The sequence below is a fragment of the Drosophila takahashii genome, chromosome 2R (assembly GCF_030179915.1).
Source record: "Drosophila takahashii strain IR98-3 E-12201 chromosome 2R, DtakHiC1v2, whole genome shotgun sequence".
Taxonomy (NCBI): domain Eukaryota; kingdom Metazoa; phylum Arthropoda; class Insecta; order Diptera; family Drosophilidae; genus Drosophila; species Drosophila takahashii.
The window spans coordinates 40,372,470-40,387,067 of NC_091679.1; the positions used below are offsets into that span (position 1 = coordinate 40,372,470).

The 14,598-nt window shown below is 39.3% G+C and overlaps 3 protein-coding genes across 3 annotated transcripts in view; all 3 read left to right on the forward strand.

Moving 5' to 3' along the window:
* Positions 1 to 532: 532 nt before the first annotated feature.
* Positions 533 to 5,197, forward strand: Pi3K59F (phosphatidylinositol 3-kinase 59F). The gene is made up of 8 exons (XM_017143316.3): positions 533 to 694; positions 762 to 1,383; positions 1,439 to 1,534; positions 2,374 to 2,459; positions 2,516 to 3,390; positions 3,450 to 3,723; positions 3,776 to 4,137; positions 4,191 to 5,197. Exons 1-8 carry the CDS (start codon positions 624 to 626, stop codon positions 4,634 to 4,636), a joined length of 2,832 nt encoding a protein of 943 aa, XP_016998805.2. The 5' UTR covers positions 533 to 623; the 3' UTR covers positions 4,637 to 5,197.
* LOC108058479 (uncharacterized) lies at positions 5,193 to 5,873 on the forward strand. The gene has a single exon (XM_017143218.3). The coding sequence runs from the start codon at positions 5,193 to 5,195 to the stop codon at positions 5,847 to 5,849; it is 657 nt and encodes a 218-aa protein (XP_016998707.2). The 3' UTR covers positions 5,850 to 5,873.
* A 1,565-nt stretch (positions 5,874 to 7,438) lies between these two features.
* The window catches only part of apt (apontic), a 49,192-nt gene continuing 42,032 nt past the window's right edge, over positions 7,439 to 14,598 (forward strand). The window contains exon 1 of the mRNA XM_017143296.3: positions 7,439 to 7,604. Coding sequence (XP_016998785.2) covers positions 7,578 to 7,604 — 27 coding nt within the window. The 5' untranslated portion in view covers positions 7,439 to 7,577. The remainder of the gene's footprint in view (positions 7,605 to 14,598) is intronic.

Here is a 14,598-nt window from a genome sequence, read left to right on the forward strand (position 1 = left end):
CTACTCCTTTAAAAAGTTTGCTTGTAAAAACTTGTAGCACTAGGATGTTCTGATTGCATAAATAAAATTTAAAAGAAGTTTACAGATATTTATTTTCCGATTTAATACATTTCGAAAATATTATTAAGCGCGAAATGACTTGCAGAACATATCGATTAAGAGATCGTTGGCTTGTAACATCGATATTTTAATCGATATGTGTTCTGCAGTGGTACTTCATAAATTTGTTGTAATTTAATTTCAAACATTCTGAATTCTAAATATTTTAATTTAAATATCCGCAGTATGTATCAAAATTATTCAACATTTTGTAAATTAAAAAATATAAAAGCTATTATCTATAAAAAAAATATGTTAAATTTATCGTTCATACTAAATTATTTATATAATTTTAATAAATAAACAAGAACAAAACTACGCAACAAGGGTTTCTACCTACTTTTTTTGTTAGGAAAATCAAGTTTCTTAGTAATTTTTCATTTTAACAAACCTTTTAGCCAGAGCCCACTGTACTTCGCCGCGTCGCCATGCCATCAGCTGTTTTCTGTTGTGGGCAGTTGTTGTTGCATTTGCAGCTCCGTGAAAATTACGCATAAATGAAAAAGTGAATTGGCAGCAGGAAAATGGACCAGCCCGACGACCATTTCCGCTACATACACAGCTCCTCGCTCCACGAACGTGTGCAGATCAAGGTGTAAGTGGAAAATGTCCAGGAAAACCTTGAGAAACTGCTTTTCCAAGGGAAAATCTCTGTGTTTCAGTGGGACGCTCGAGGGGAAGAAGCGCCAGCCGGACTATGAGAAACTGCTGGACGACCCGATCCTCCGATTCTCCGGCCTCTACTCCGAGGAGTACCCCTCGTTCCAGGTGCGCCTGCAGGTGTTCAACCAGGGCAGGCCCTACTGCCTCCCGGTGACCAGCTCCTACAAGGCATTCGGCAAGCGATGGAGCTGGAACGAGTGGGTCACGCTGCCCCTGCAGTTCTCCGATCTGCCGCGCAGCGCCATGCTCGTCCTGACCATCCTGGACTGCTCGGGCGCCGGCCAAACGACCGTCATTGGTGGCACCTCCATTTCGGTGTTCGGCAAGGACGGCATGTTCCGCCAGGGAATGTACGATCTGCGCGTTTGGCTGGGCGTCGAGGGCGACGGCAGCTTTCCCAGTCGGACGCCCGGCAAGGGCAAGGAGTCCTCCAAGTCGCAGATGCAGCGCCTCGGGAAGCTGGCCAAGAAGCATCGCAACGGGCAGGTGCAGAAGGTCGACTGGCTGGACAGGCTCACGTTCCGCGAGATCGAGGTGATCAACGAGCGCGAGAAGCGCATGTCCGACTACATGTTCCTCATGATCGAGTTTCCCGCCATCGTGGTGGATGATATGTATAATGTAAGGCCTTAAATACGTAATCTGTGCCAGCTCTTAACTATATTCTTTGTTACAGTATGCCGTGGTCTACTTTGAGCCCGAGGGCGATGTCAAATACAAGCTGCCGGCCAAGCCCAAGTTGGTATCCGTACCGGATTCAGAGATTCAAATGGTATTTATGATTATTAAAAGACAAGGCATTTAGGAGCAGGGTTCCGAAATTGACACACATGTTAAAAACATGAACAATTGTATTTTACAGTGTGAGCAACGTTTTTGACATGTGTGTCAAATACAAAAGTGTTAAAATGTGAAAAATAATTGTTAACACACACAGCTCACTTGTGTTATTAGCACGAGGTGTTCTTTACACACTGTGTTTTTAACACAAATGAAAATTACATCTTACTGACATTAACGAGTCGAAGGGAAAATGAAAAACCAATATAGTCTTATATGTTAGTTTTAACCATTTCAATGCATATATAAATTCTTAAACTCTAGAAAGCAGGGACCGTAAATAATCATTATTTGAGATTTTTTATTTTAAAAAGGCTACTGTGATATTTTGTTTTAAACGTCAAAAATAACGTTCTTTTTACTCTTGTCCACAAAGTATATGCATTTCAACAAATCTGGAAAGCCAATTAACTGTTATTTGTTCATGTCTATAAAGTGCATAAAAACCAGTTAAATTGTTGATTAAAACTTGTAAAAACCTCATTTAGGCCTTTTAAAATAAAAATCTCAAATAATGATTATTTACGGTCCCTGCTAGAAAGCCGTGTTTTATTTCAGTTCACTTTAATGTCAGAAACTCATTGCGTTAAACACACGCTGTGTTTAAAATACATCGTGTTAATAACAAGTCGTGTAAATAACACAAGGTACAATTTTTTACACACAAGTCAATATCTTTTTTTGACATTTAACATGTTAATAACACAAGTCTTCTACAGTGTGTGTTATTTTCCGAGACCTGTTTAGGATTAATCCCCTATTCCATTGCAGGAAAACCTGGTGGAGAGGAAGCACCATCGTTTGGCCCGTTCAGAGCGTTCGGGAATCTCGGACAGAGATGCCAAACCCACAGCAAGGTAGGGCAACCCATCTGCAAATATAAAAACCCCACTCATTAATCCCTATCCCGCAGCATTCGCGATCAGCTTCACACCATTGTCTATAGGTATCCACCGACCTATGTCCTGACCAGCGAGGAGCAGGATCTGCTGTGGAAGTTCCGGTTCTACCTCTCCTCTCACAAAAAGGCCTTGACCAAGTTCTTGAAGTGCATCAATTGGAAGCTGGAGGACGAGGTGACTCAAGCCCTTTGGATGCTGGCCAACTGGGCGCCCATGGATGTGGAGGATGCCCTGGAGCTGCTGAGCCCCACTTTCACGCATCCCCAGGTGCGAAAGTATGCTGTGAGTCGATTGGCCCAGGCTCCCGACGAGGATTTGCTGCTCTATCTGCTGCAGCTCGTACAGGCGCTCAAGTACGAGGATCCGCGGCACATTGTCCACCTGCACGGCTGCATCTTTCCCGAGCGCGACGTGGTGCGTTCCATTCTGGATGACAATGGCTCACTGCTGGATCAGAGCAGCCTGTCCGATCTAAGTGCCACCAGCAGTGGACTCCACGCCTCGGTGATACCGGCCAATCAGCGAGCAGCCAGCGTTTTGGCCGCCATCAAGGGCGATAAGTCCGTGAGTCCTGGATCTGCGGGTCAGCTTTCGGTGGCGATTCCGAATCCCTCGGCACCCGCCACTCCGGGTAGCAGTTCCCTGCCCTGCGACTCCAATTCCAATGCCCTCATGCTGGCCGAGGGTATCAGCTTTGGCAGCGTGCCAGCCAATCTCTGCACATTCCTCATCCAGCGCGCCTGCACCAACGCCACGCTGGCCAACTACTTCTACTGGTACCTGTCCATCGAAGTGGAGGAGGTGGAGTCGGTGAGGAAGCAGGATGAGAAGGCACACGACATGTACGCCATGGTGCTCAAGATGTTTCTGAAAGTTCTAGAAAATGGTAGGTTTTCCTTTTATAATAGAAAGCTGACTGCTATAATTTATTAAAATATTTTTCAGGCAACTTTAACCTCCGTGGCATCTTCTACAATCTCCGGAAGCAGCGCCGCTTCATCGACGAGCTGGTCAAGTTGGTGAAACTGGTGGCCAAAGAGCCGGGAAATCGGAATAAGAAGACGGAGAAATTCCAGAAGCTGCTGGCCGAACAAGACATGTTCAAGGTGAACTTTACCAACTTTGAGCCGATTCCATTTCCCCTGGATCCAGAGATCTACATCACCAAGATCGTACCCATGCGCACATCGCTTTTTAAGAGCGCTTTAATGCCAGCCAAGTAGGTTAAACCAAATTGATGAATCACTAGTTAATGCTATAAATCTTTATAGACTCACCTTTGTCACTTCAATTGCGCATCACGAATACGCTGCTATATTCAAACACGGCGATGATCTACGTCAGGATCAGCTCATTTTGCAGATGATCACTCTAATGGACAAATTGTTAAGACGAGAGAACCTTGATCTTAAGCTCACTCCCTACAAAGTGCTGGCCACCAGCTCCAAACATGGATTCCTGCAGTATGTGGACTCATGCACGGTGGCAGAGGTTCTTGCGAGAGAGGGAAATATCCACAACTTCTTCCGGAAACACCATCCCTGCGATAATGGCCCTTATGGCATTTCGGCGGAGGTCATGGACACGTACATTAAAAGCTGTGCTGGCTATTGTGTGATCACCTATTTGCTGGGTAAGATTACTAAATTATTTATTAGAATTTATCTTAAATCCTTGCATTTTCAGGCGTGGGTGATCGCCATTTGGATAACCTCCTGCTGACCACCAACGGCAAGCTCTTCCACATCGATTTCGGCTACATTCTGGGCCGCGATCCCAAGCCCATGCCGCCGCCCATGAAGCTGAGCAAGGAAATGGTGGAGGCCATGGGCGGAATTAGTTCGGAGCACCACCACGAGTTCCGCAAGCAATGTTACACGGCCTATTTGCATTTGCGTCGGCATGCCAACGTAATGCTCAATCTATTTTCCCTCATGGTGGATGCCACTGTTCCCGATATCGCGCTGGAGCCCGACAAGGCGGTCAAGAAGGTGGAGGAGAACCTGCAGCTCGGTCTGACCGACGAGGAGGCCGTGCAGCACTTGCAGAGTCTGCTGGATGTGTCCATCACGGCCGTAATGCCCGCGTTGGTGGAGCAGATCCATCGATTCACCCAGTACTGGCGGAAGTAAATGTCTACTCACTTTGATAAGAAAATTGTAGGAGGAAAAAATAATCTATAAACATTTTGCTGAGTTGAAAAAACCTTAAGTTTAAATATCAAAAGTGTAAAATAGTTTAGTATAACCAAATATGCAGGGCATATTATTTTATGCCTTTCTTTACTTATTAAAATGTAATAATTAGACATCGCATTTAGGTGAAATCGATTTTTTTAAATATGATTAAGCGACACATTTGATTGGTTAACATTTTTGTACAAAAACCGCAATCAAGTTTTGCCTAAATCTAATTATAACTTAATAAATAAAATTTGTAACCAATCAAATGTGGCTTTAAATCGTATTTAAAAAAACGATTTCACCTAAAATCCGATGTCTAGTAATAATTACTTCAAGATCCTACAATTTTAAAAGATTTATTTGAACTGTTTAAAAATAATTACCATAGTTATAAGTTTGCTTTAATCGTAGGTGGCCTGTAGCCACAATTCTGTAATCAAGAACTTAAATGTATCCCTACCTGTTTTGTGTCGCAATTGTAATATATCCAAATATTTGAGAAAACATGCAGGTGCGCTCTAAAAAGCCCGTTTGGTTCCTGTTCAAGTTGATGGAGCTGCTGCTCAGCCTGGGATGCTGCATCGTCCACTGGGGCTGCTTCAAGGAGGAAGGTGTTCCGCACATTTTCCTGCTTTGTGGAACTTACGGCGGGTCAGTTTGTATCGGCATTATATCCCTGATTGGAGTCTTCTATGCAGAGCGACCGACGATGAAGCACGAAGCCATTTATGGTGGGATCCTGGGAGGTCTGCACATGTTCACCGTTTATGCCCACATGTACATGGCCACTTTGGAGGAGTTCCGGACTGAGAAATGGCCCGCGTTTTATATGTGCTGCAGGGATAATGCCATTATAGCTCTCTATGCTGGTGCCATTTACCTGCTGCACTGCACCTTCGCTCTGGATTTGATGCTCTCCCACAAGCGAAGGAAGCATCCGCAGAGGAGCAAGCGACCACTCCAGCTCTACTTTATCAGCCGAGGGGCGGAGGCCTATCTCAGTCGCTTCTGGTGGTTCCAGCGCATCTCCGCCAGAATGCTGACCAGCACCCAGACATCGGAGCACTCAAGCCGAAAGCGACATGTTTCCTCCTCCTCCGAATCGGACTCGGAAGCCAAGGAAAAGTCGGAGAATTTAAAGGAGAGGGAAAAGGATTTATAAAGCGTTAATTCTAATAAATTTTCATTTATTTAAATTAAATGCAAAAAAAATTTTTTTTTTGTTTATTATTATTTATTTTTTTGGATATTTTATATTTCAAAATAAGTTCTGAAATTTTGAAGTTTTCTGACAAAAACCGTAACTTTAAAGAAAAAAATAAAAAAAAAAATAAAGTTCATCAATTTGAATTCTTTTTTTTAATAGGGGAGTGTAGGGTAATTTGACGAGTAGGGTAATGTGACGAACTCGTCGAATCTCATATATGACGTCACGACAAAAATTCCAAATAAATGTAGTCGTCTCCCCTTATCGTGTCGACAATGTATTTACAGTAATATTAATAAGAAGTCCCGTAATTTGTTCGTGAGGTAATTTTCGCTAAAAATGTGGTGCGCAAACTAGCAAACCCATTCAATTTACTTGTGTTTCAGCAGTGCCAGAGCAAAGATGAGTGGAAAATAAAATCAGGCAAATATATGCACGTATACATGAGATCTTTATCAACAGTTTTTGGTACCTCGCGTTTTTTTCTTTTGCGCCGTTTGAGAGTGACACCGTTTTTGCTCCAAGTCTACCTTGTAGGGTATCGTGACGAACTTTTTGTAGGGTATTGTGACGAACTTTTTTTATTCAAGAATTTTAACTGTTATCGTTGATTATTTGTAAAAAAAATATAATAATACCAGATAACATTTACTGCTGCAGTTTTATTGTTGTTTTTAATAGTGACGTCAGTTTAATTTAATTTAAAAAAAAATTTGCACTTTGCCCATTTTTTTTTTGTAAGTTTGGGTATTATCTTATTACTTTTTTCTTTTTCTTATCGAAAATAACCTTTCCGTAAATAATATATAACAAAATGTATTTTTTTGTTTGTAAAAAGGATGGTTTACACCAAACGCTGTGGGATTTGGCTACGTTGAAATTTCGAATCCAAATTTTTTTAGAAATATGCTCAGTAAATGTAAGCAACTTTCTGCTTTTACACTTTTAAAAAATATTGATTTTTGGAGAAGTTACATTAAAGAACAAATCGTTCGTCACATTACCCTACAACTTTTGAAAGTGCAAAAAAAGTAGGGTTCACGCCAAACGCTGTGGGATTTAGCTGCATTGGAATTTCGAATTTCGAATTTTACAGGGATATGCTCAGTAGATGTAAGCGACTTTCTGCGTTTACACTTTTGAAAAATATTGATTTTTACAAAAGTTACATTCAAAAAACGAATCGTTCGTCACCTTACCCTACACTCCCCTAATAAAAATACAAATTGTATTAAGATATTTTAACGGAATTTTTATGAGAGGATTTTGAGATTATCTATTTGAGTTTTGACGTTTTCAAATAATTTACCGAAAATGTAAAAGGCTTTTTACAGAGCCATTTCTAACTTTCTGTTTAAAATGATTTACAGTGAAATATAAATGTTCCCCAAATCTTCATTTCCAATATTTAACCTTTTTGATCGATTTGTGCTTGTCAAGCGGTATTCACTGTAAATCTGTTTCAACGGTAGCCCAAATGCAACCCTGGTCGGCGAACAGCTGTTTTGCTAAGTACAACCCTGTCCTTTCGAGCCCGCGCACTTTGACAGCTGTTCGTTTACAGTTACTTTGATATTTTCAAGTTTATTTTATGCGGCGCATGTGATTTATATTCTATTTGCTGTAATTGTGACGATTCTGTGAATATTTACGTTTAAACTCCGAGGGAAAAGCCCAACTTTAATGACGATGGCGCTGGCGAGCGGGACGGTAAGTCATGTGAGGGGGGAGGGAGGTACTGCGTCCATTTCCCCCATTGTTCGGATGCATTGCTGGAAATTTCTGTCTGCAAACTTTTCTGATTTTCATAGTTCGATGCGTGGTGGAAACTTCTGCGGCTGGCTCTTGTGCTTTAGGTCTGTGTGCCTGTGGTTTTAGTTAGTGGCAGGTATTTCGAACCTAAAACTTTTGCTAAAAGTTAGCCGGGGCCACTAAAGTTGCCGGCAGACGCACCACAGAAACGAAACACACACAGAAGCACACCACACCAGCAGCCACATCCATATAAACACTTAGTCCCAGGCGACCAACTAAGTTAGTCGTTCGGTAATACAGTGGGACATGGCTAACGGCGACCAACATTTGGCACTTTAGAAAAAAGCGCAACAGTCAGTTGTTTTAAAAATAAACCCAGCTTAATTTAAATTTGTTGTTTTGATTCTCCATCTTTAATATATTAAAACTTGTAGGCCATATGTCGAATTTATAAAAAAATATTCTAAAAACTCCTTAGATTTAAAAACAGGGAAAATTCTTGGAGGACAACATCCTAGTACTAAGATTATTAAATAGACTTTTTCCGTAAAAGAAATTTTAGCTTGTGGAGTTACACTGGCAAATATGTTCATTGTCTTTTATCACAGGAAAAATTGATTTTTCCTTAATAGTATCAAGTCTTCCTCTAAAAAATTAGCTAATTTTGCGAAATTTACATGTATTTGACTTAGTATTAATCATAATTTTTTATAAATATCAATTCATGTTTTTAAATAGTTTTAAAATCGATAAATATCTAAAATTATATGAGTGAGTACATTTTCTTTGATTTGTAATTTTAATGATTCCAATCATTTAAGACTTTTTTAATTTTTAGTGACTTTAAGATATGAACGATATTGTTTGCATCATCGCATGCAGCTTCCGCTGGCTTAATGCATTATTATGACAAATCCGATGCAGTCAAGTTTGAATAATAGTAGTTGGTCGTTAATTTTTTAAATCAGACGCCTAAGTAAAACGCTCTTATCGGAGCACTATATCCACTCTATCCCGCTCTTCCCGAAGAGAACCCGCTGCAGCTGCGAAATGCGAGTGAGTGGGAGTGGGAGGGAGAGCTGGTGAGTGAGTGAGCATGAGTCACCACCGCTGCTAACTGCTAACTGCACTCAACTTGGCCTTTGTTATTGTCTGTGGTTGTGGCTGCCAGCCAGCAAGACCCAGCCCACTCCCACTCCACCACCCCCCTGTTGGCCAACTTATCCCCCAGCCGTGGTCCTTCGAGCCGAATGCAGCACGTGTTCATTTTCGTGTGCAAAGTCACTTGGAATGCCAAGCTAAAGTTATGTGTGCGCCTTTTTTTCATGCAGACTCCATAGAGCTGTAGACACACATCGCTGTGTGGGTGTGGAAAAGCGTGTGCATCTGAAAGATACATTTTCTAGATCGCAGCATGTTTGGTTTAGTTGGCAGCTAAATTTCACTACGTGCAGTTTGCGGTGGGTGTTGGAGTCTAAGTTTCGGTTTCGGAATTCCAACTATGTTTCGCAATAACAACATTGGCCGGCTGGTGATAACGATAAAATCCGAGTTTCCAAGTTGATTGAGTGAATACGATTAATCGTTGCGATGATGAGTAAATTATGAATGTGCATTATGATATAGTCGAAAAGATATACAGAGTGAGATAACTGTGAAAGGAAAACAAATAAGCTAATAAACGTAGAACAGATAATTCACAATATTAAATTAGCGGGCACACTAAGCGCAGGGAAACTAAATTAAGTTTTATTTTTATATTTCTTATCTTGACCTTTCAATACAATTTCGGAAGTATAAAAAAAATAACTATTAAACTAAAAATATAATATGTTTGATACTCTTAAATAAAACAAAGAGTTATGAATTATTTCATAAAATTTCCTAAAATGTAAATGTTTGTATCATATCTTTATAATAATATTTAAATTTCTTACCTCTTTGAATAAAAGTAATTCGAGTAGAAGCTCGACTGTATAACGGTTATTTACGAAGATGAGCTAGCACGTTCCATTAATTAGTAATCGCTTTTTCCCTCTCTTTCGCTCTATTCGTCTTGCCCAATTCTTGGAACCCTATGCTAGTTCGGTTATAATTTCACAATCAACCCATGGGTGCCCCACTGTAATTGAAGTCTTAACTCTGACTTCCTATGTGCAGTCGGTTTTAACTGGAACTTTTGGGTTGTCGAGTCCCTCTGTCTTCCCCATCGGCGAACTTAACTCCCGAAACGAAGGTTTCCCAGCGTAGCACTAAACCCCGTAAACCCCCACTTCGATTTTTAGCCCCAAAAACGCTACGTACGTGCCGCTAGTTCAGCTCCATAGATCGTCCGGTGGTAATCAGTTTACGCTGACGTCGTTCGCTTACCACTTTCCCCTCTCAGTGGGCCCGAAGACCCCTCTCCCCACGCCCCTGAACCTGCAGATACAGCGGGGGTCAGTATATTAGAATAATCCGAAAATAATTACAAGTCTTAAGTTGAAAATCTTTAAAACTTAAGGGATTGACTCTAATATATGTACTACATATTATGTAGAATTAGAAAAGTGAGAAAAAGAAACACAGTTCTAGATTAACAAATCTTAAAAACTAACCATTTAAATAAAATCTTTTTTTGTATTAGGCTTAGTACTCAACCCAACAAAAAGTCGTCCAAAACAAAAAACTTCAAATGAAAAGCAACGTCAAAAAATTACGTTTCATATGATATTTCCATTAAATAATCCTTTACTTCTTTCTGAACTGATTCGTATATCCAAATGTTTTTGAATACAATGTGACTTTGAGTGCGCTATTATTTTGACCTTATCTGTGGATAAGTATGCACATTCATATTCAAATCCAAGTGCAAGTCGTGTAGCTACATGCGAAACTCTATGTAAACCGAAATGGTTTTCATTTATTTTTTTCAATTCTATTTTGCTGCTGTTCGTTTTTCATGAACCGATACTAACACGAGTGCTACTATTTCAGTTGGTTACTAAACATTTAGTGCCTCCCCCTCCCGATGGCCCCCCTTGAGAAAATCTAGAGAGAAGCGGGCTGACTAAGCGAACGAGCAACAAACGGCAGCGGATGAAATGTCGCGCCATATTAACCATATTGCTCAGTACCAGAAAGGGGGGCTCTAGCATACTGCCCATGCCCCACTACGTGGGGTTCTCTGCCCCATCGTCCCCCTGTCTCCTTCCTCCCTCCTTCATTGCCCCCTTCCCTGCTCCCTTTTGCCCGCATCTGTCGCCCGGCAGTTAGCTGCATTTGCTCCATTTGTTTGTTTGTGTTGGCCAGCCAGCGTCCAAGTACAGTGAAGCTTATCAAAACTTACAACAAAATGATTGTACAATTTTTTTTAAATAAATTATCTACTTTTTATTTATTAAAATATTTACAAAATATTTAATATTCATATTTGTAGATATTGTCAATAAATCAATATTCTTACCCAACGTATTTACTTATTGCCGGCAAAAAGTTTAATATTATGTTCAGCTAGTAACATTATCTTCTAAAAAGGATTTCCTTGAGCTCCGGATACATTGTGTTCAGACGAACACTAATAAAAATAAACTATAATACTTTATGAGCTCTGTGCATGTCATGTGACAGTTGTAAATCGATCCAGAGCCATAAACTATGATCTGTAATTGTAGACCCTACAAGGGAGCGGTGCTAGCACTTGTAATCTTTAAGTGCAGGCCACTTGAGCCAAACCGAAGATAATCACTTGAGATGCTTCTCACACTGCGCCAAGGGTTCCTGTGCGGGGGTCAAAAGATAACTCTCCCGCGCAGGCAGACGCGGCCTCTGCGTAGGCCACAGATAAGACCAGAATAAGAATTTCATGTTAGTTTCCTAAGCAGGGACTTAGAAAATAAAATTCAGTTTTAATACAGAACTCAACTGAAAAGGTTGTTTTATTTAATTCATCCATTTCATTTTGGTCCTTCGACAACTCTGCAGTTTTCCCCCACCAGTGGTAAGAGACTCAGAACTTAGGCCAGCACCTAAAAAATAAAATCTGTAACACTTACAGTTTTGTTTAAGGTGTTAATGAATAATTGACTCTTGTTGTCCCCCACCAGTGGTAAGAAACAGAGTAAAAAATTGTAAAAAGCAAAAAGATATAAAAGAATCTTTTCTGTTATAACAAATTAATCAATTATAGTATTGCAACAAAAACGTCAAAGTTTGTTGTGAAAGTGGTCGAGAAATCGACAAATTACAAAATAAAAATAATTTTGCCATCGAGCAATTATTATTTTTGGCGTTTTCGAGGCCTTCAACATCGAAAAAGTGATTTAATAAAATCAGGCGTATTCGAGGCCGACATCGAAAAAGTGATCACGGGTGTAAAAAGTGACTCCCGAAGTTACAAATAAAAAGTGACTCCTAAATTTAATAATATCAAAGTGACCCCAAAAAGAAATTCAAATAAGAAGTGACTCCCAAATTTATTGAAAAAATAACGAAAAAAAGTCGTATCAAAAAGCTAAACTTTGGACGGGTATAATAATATCAAAGTGACCCCAAAAAATAAAATAAATACAAAAAAATAAGTGACTCCCAATATAAAAACCAAAGCAATAAAAATCCCAAAAAATCTAAAAAAAAAAAAAAAAACTCAAATCATCTTTAAACCTGCATACAAGGACTCCAGGACTTCAGCACGTCTACGACTACTACAACTACAAGAGCGAGGACAGCATCGGAACAACTAGCGGAAAAAACAAAACATCGAAGATTCAGCAGCGACAACAACAGCGGCAAAAATATATAGGATCAGATAAGTCCTATATATCAAATTAAATTTTTTTTTTTTAAATACAAATATTATATTATTACATTATTATTATTATATTATATTATTATATAAAAATATTATTTAAGTTTTCGAGAACTAAATTCAAGTTTAAATAATTACAAATAAAGTAAAAAGTATATATAAAATGTTGTCCGATCAAACTATCGCACTGATCAAAAGGCAGGTGGAGATCACAAACGCCAGTAAGGCGCTTGAAGATCTCCCGAGCTTATCATTTGAATATTTGAAGAAATTTGATGAGCTGAAGGCCGAGTGCATGGAAAATCACAAAGCTTTGATGCATATTGGAGTAGTCGCGCATGACTACTTCACTAAGAATCATTACGAGCAAATGCTCTCTATTTTCAATAAAATTAAAATGCGAATAGATACAGTGTTAGCTGAATCTGATAAGTCCGATGGGAAATTAATGGTGAAAGAGCAAAATATAGAAACAAATTTAAACTGCGAAAGCCAGTTAGATACTGCGATAGAGCAGTTAGAAAAATATTTAAAGGATACTTTTGAGGATATTCAAAATGATAAATTTCAGACTTTTGAAATTAGGATTGGGAAGATTAATTTTTATTGGGATAAGCTAGTTCTTTTAAAGCAGGGAAACACTACGGACGTCACGATTAAAAGGTATACTGATATATTGGAAGAATTAGCATTCGATATTTCCATGGTTACCAAAGATATGAGAAAAAAACTCGAGAAAATTGTGCCTAATAAGGTAGAAGTTGGAAATCATAAAATTGATGATTTGCCAACGCTACCTAAAATTCAGGTACCCACATTTTATGGAGATTCCAAAGATTGGGACCTATTTTATGAGTTATTTAATGAACTCATACATTTAAGGGAGGATCTCAGTCCTACCTTAAAATTTAACTACCTCAAAATCTCACTTAAGGGAGAAGCCAGGAATGTGGTTTCTCACTTATTGTTGGGATCAGGGGAAAATTATGAGGCCGCTTGGGAATTGTTAACCAAGCGGTATGAAAATAAAAGGAAAATTTTTTCCGATCAGATTAATCGCCTTCTTGATCTCCAAAATCTAAATGTGGAATCAGTTCGGCAATTAAGAATGTTTATTGACACAATTAATGAGTCAATTCACATGATAAAATTAAAGGCACAAATTTCAGACGAGGTTGATATAGTCTTTGCACACATAATAATCAGAAAATTTAACAAAGAAGCTCTGCAACTATTTGAGAGCCATGTTAAAAAAACGAAAGAAATTCAAGCATTGTCCGATGTCATTGAATTTTTAGAGCAACGACTCAGTTCGATTAGCTCAGTTCAGGATGAAAAACCTGCTAAAAAAGTGTTTAGTAGCAATATGAAAGAATTGTCTACTAACAGTTGTCCGATGTGCAAAAGTACGGGACATTTGATACTACAGTGTCAAAAATTTAAGGCTTTGAATCCATCTGAACGGATGGAAAAAGTAAAAAAGGCACATTTGTGTTTTAAGTGCCTTAAACACTCTTATAGTAAGAAATGTCAAAGTGACATTTCATGCTCGATTTGTAAAAAAAATCACCATAGTATGCTACACATTTACGTCAAGTCTAAAACAGACCAAAAAGTAGAAAAAACGAATGAAAATAAAGTAAACTCGTGTATGACATCGGATCAAGCGTTGCTAGCTACAGCACGCATTCAAATTCAAACCTCTGAGGGAGGTTTCGAAAATTTCCGAGCTTTGATCGACAGTGGTTCTCAAAGCACAATAATTTCAGAAGAATCTGCGCAGATTCTGAAATTGCCCAAAATTCGGTCTCAAACTGAGATCAGTGGAGTATCGTCCACGGGAAAGTGCATCTCGAAGCACAAGATAAATCTTTCAATTAAACGAAATAATTCCCAGAAAACGATAAGAGTTGAAGCACTTATACTTCCAAAACTAATGAGGGCTCTCCCAGTCAACACTGTTAATGTTGACAAAACAAAGTGGGAGAAGTACACTTTGGCTGACCCAGACTTTAATAAGCCGGGTCGTGTAGATCTGATAATTGGGGCAGATCTATACACTCACATTCTGCAAAATGGAGTGGTCAAAATTAATGGCCTCCTCGGTCAAAAAACCGATTTCGGGTGGATTGTCTCTGGATGCAAAAAATCCAAAGGTAAGAA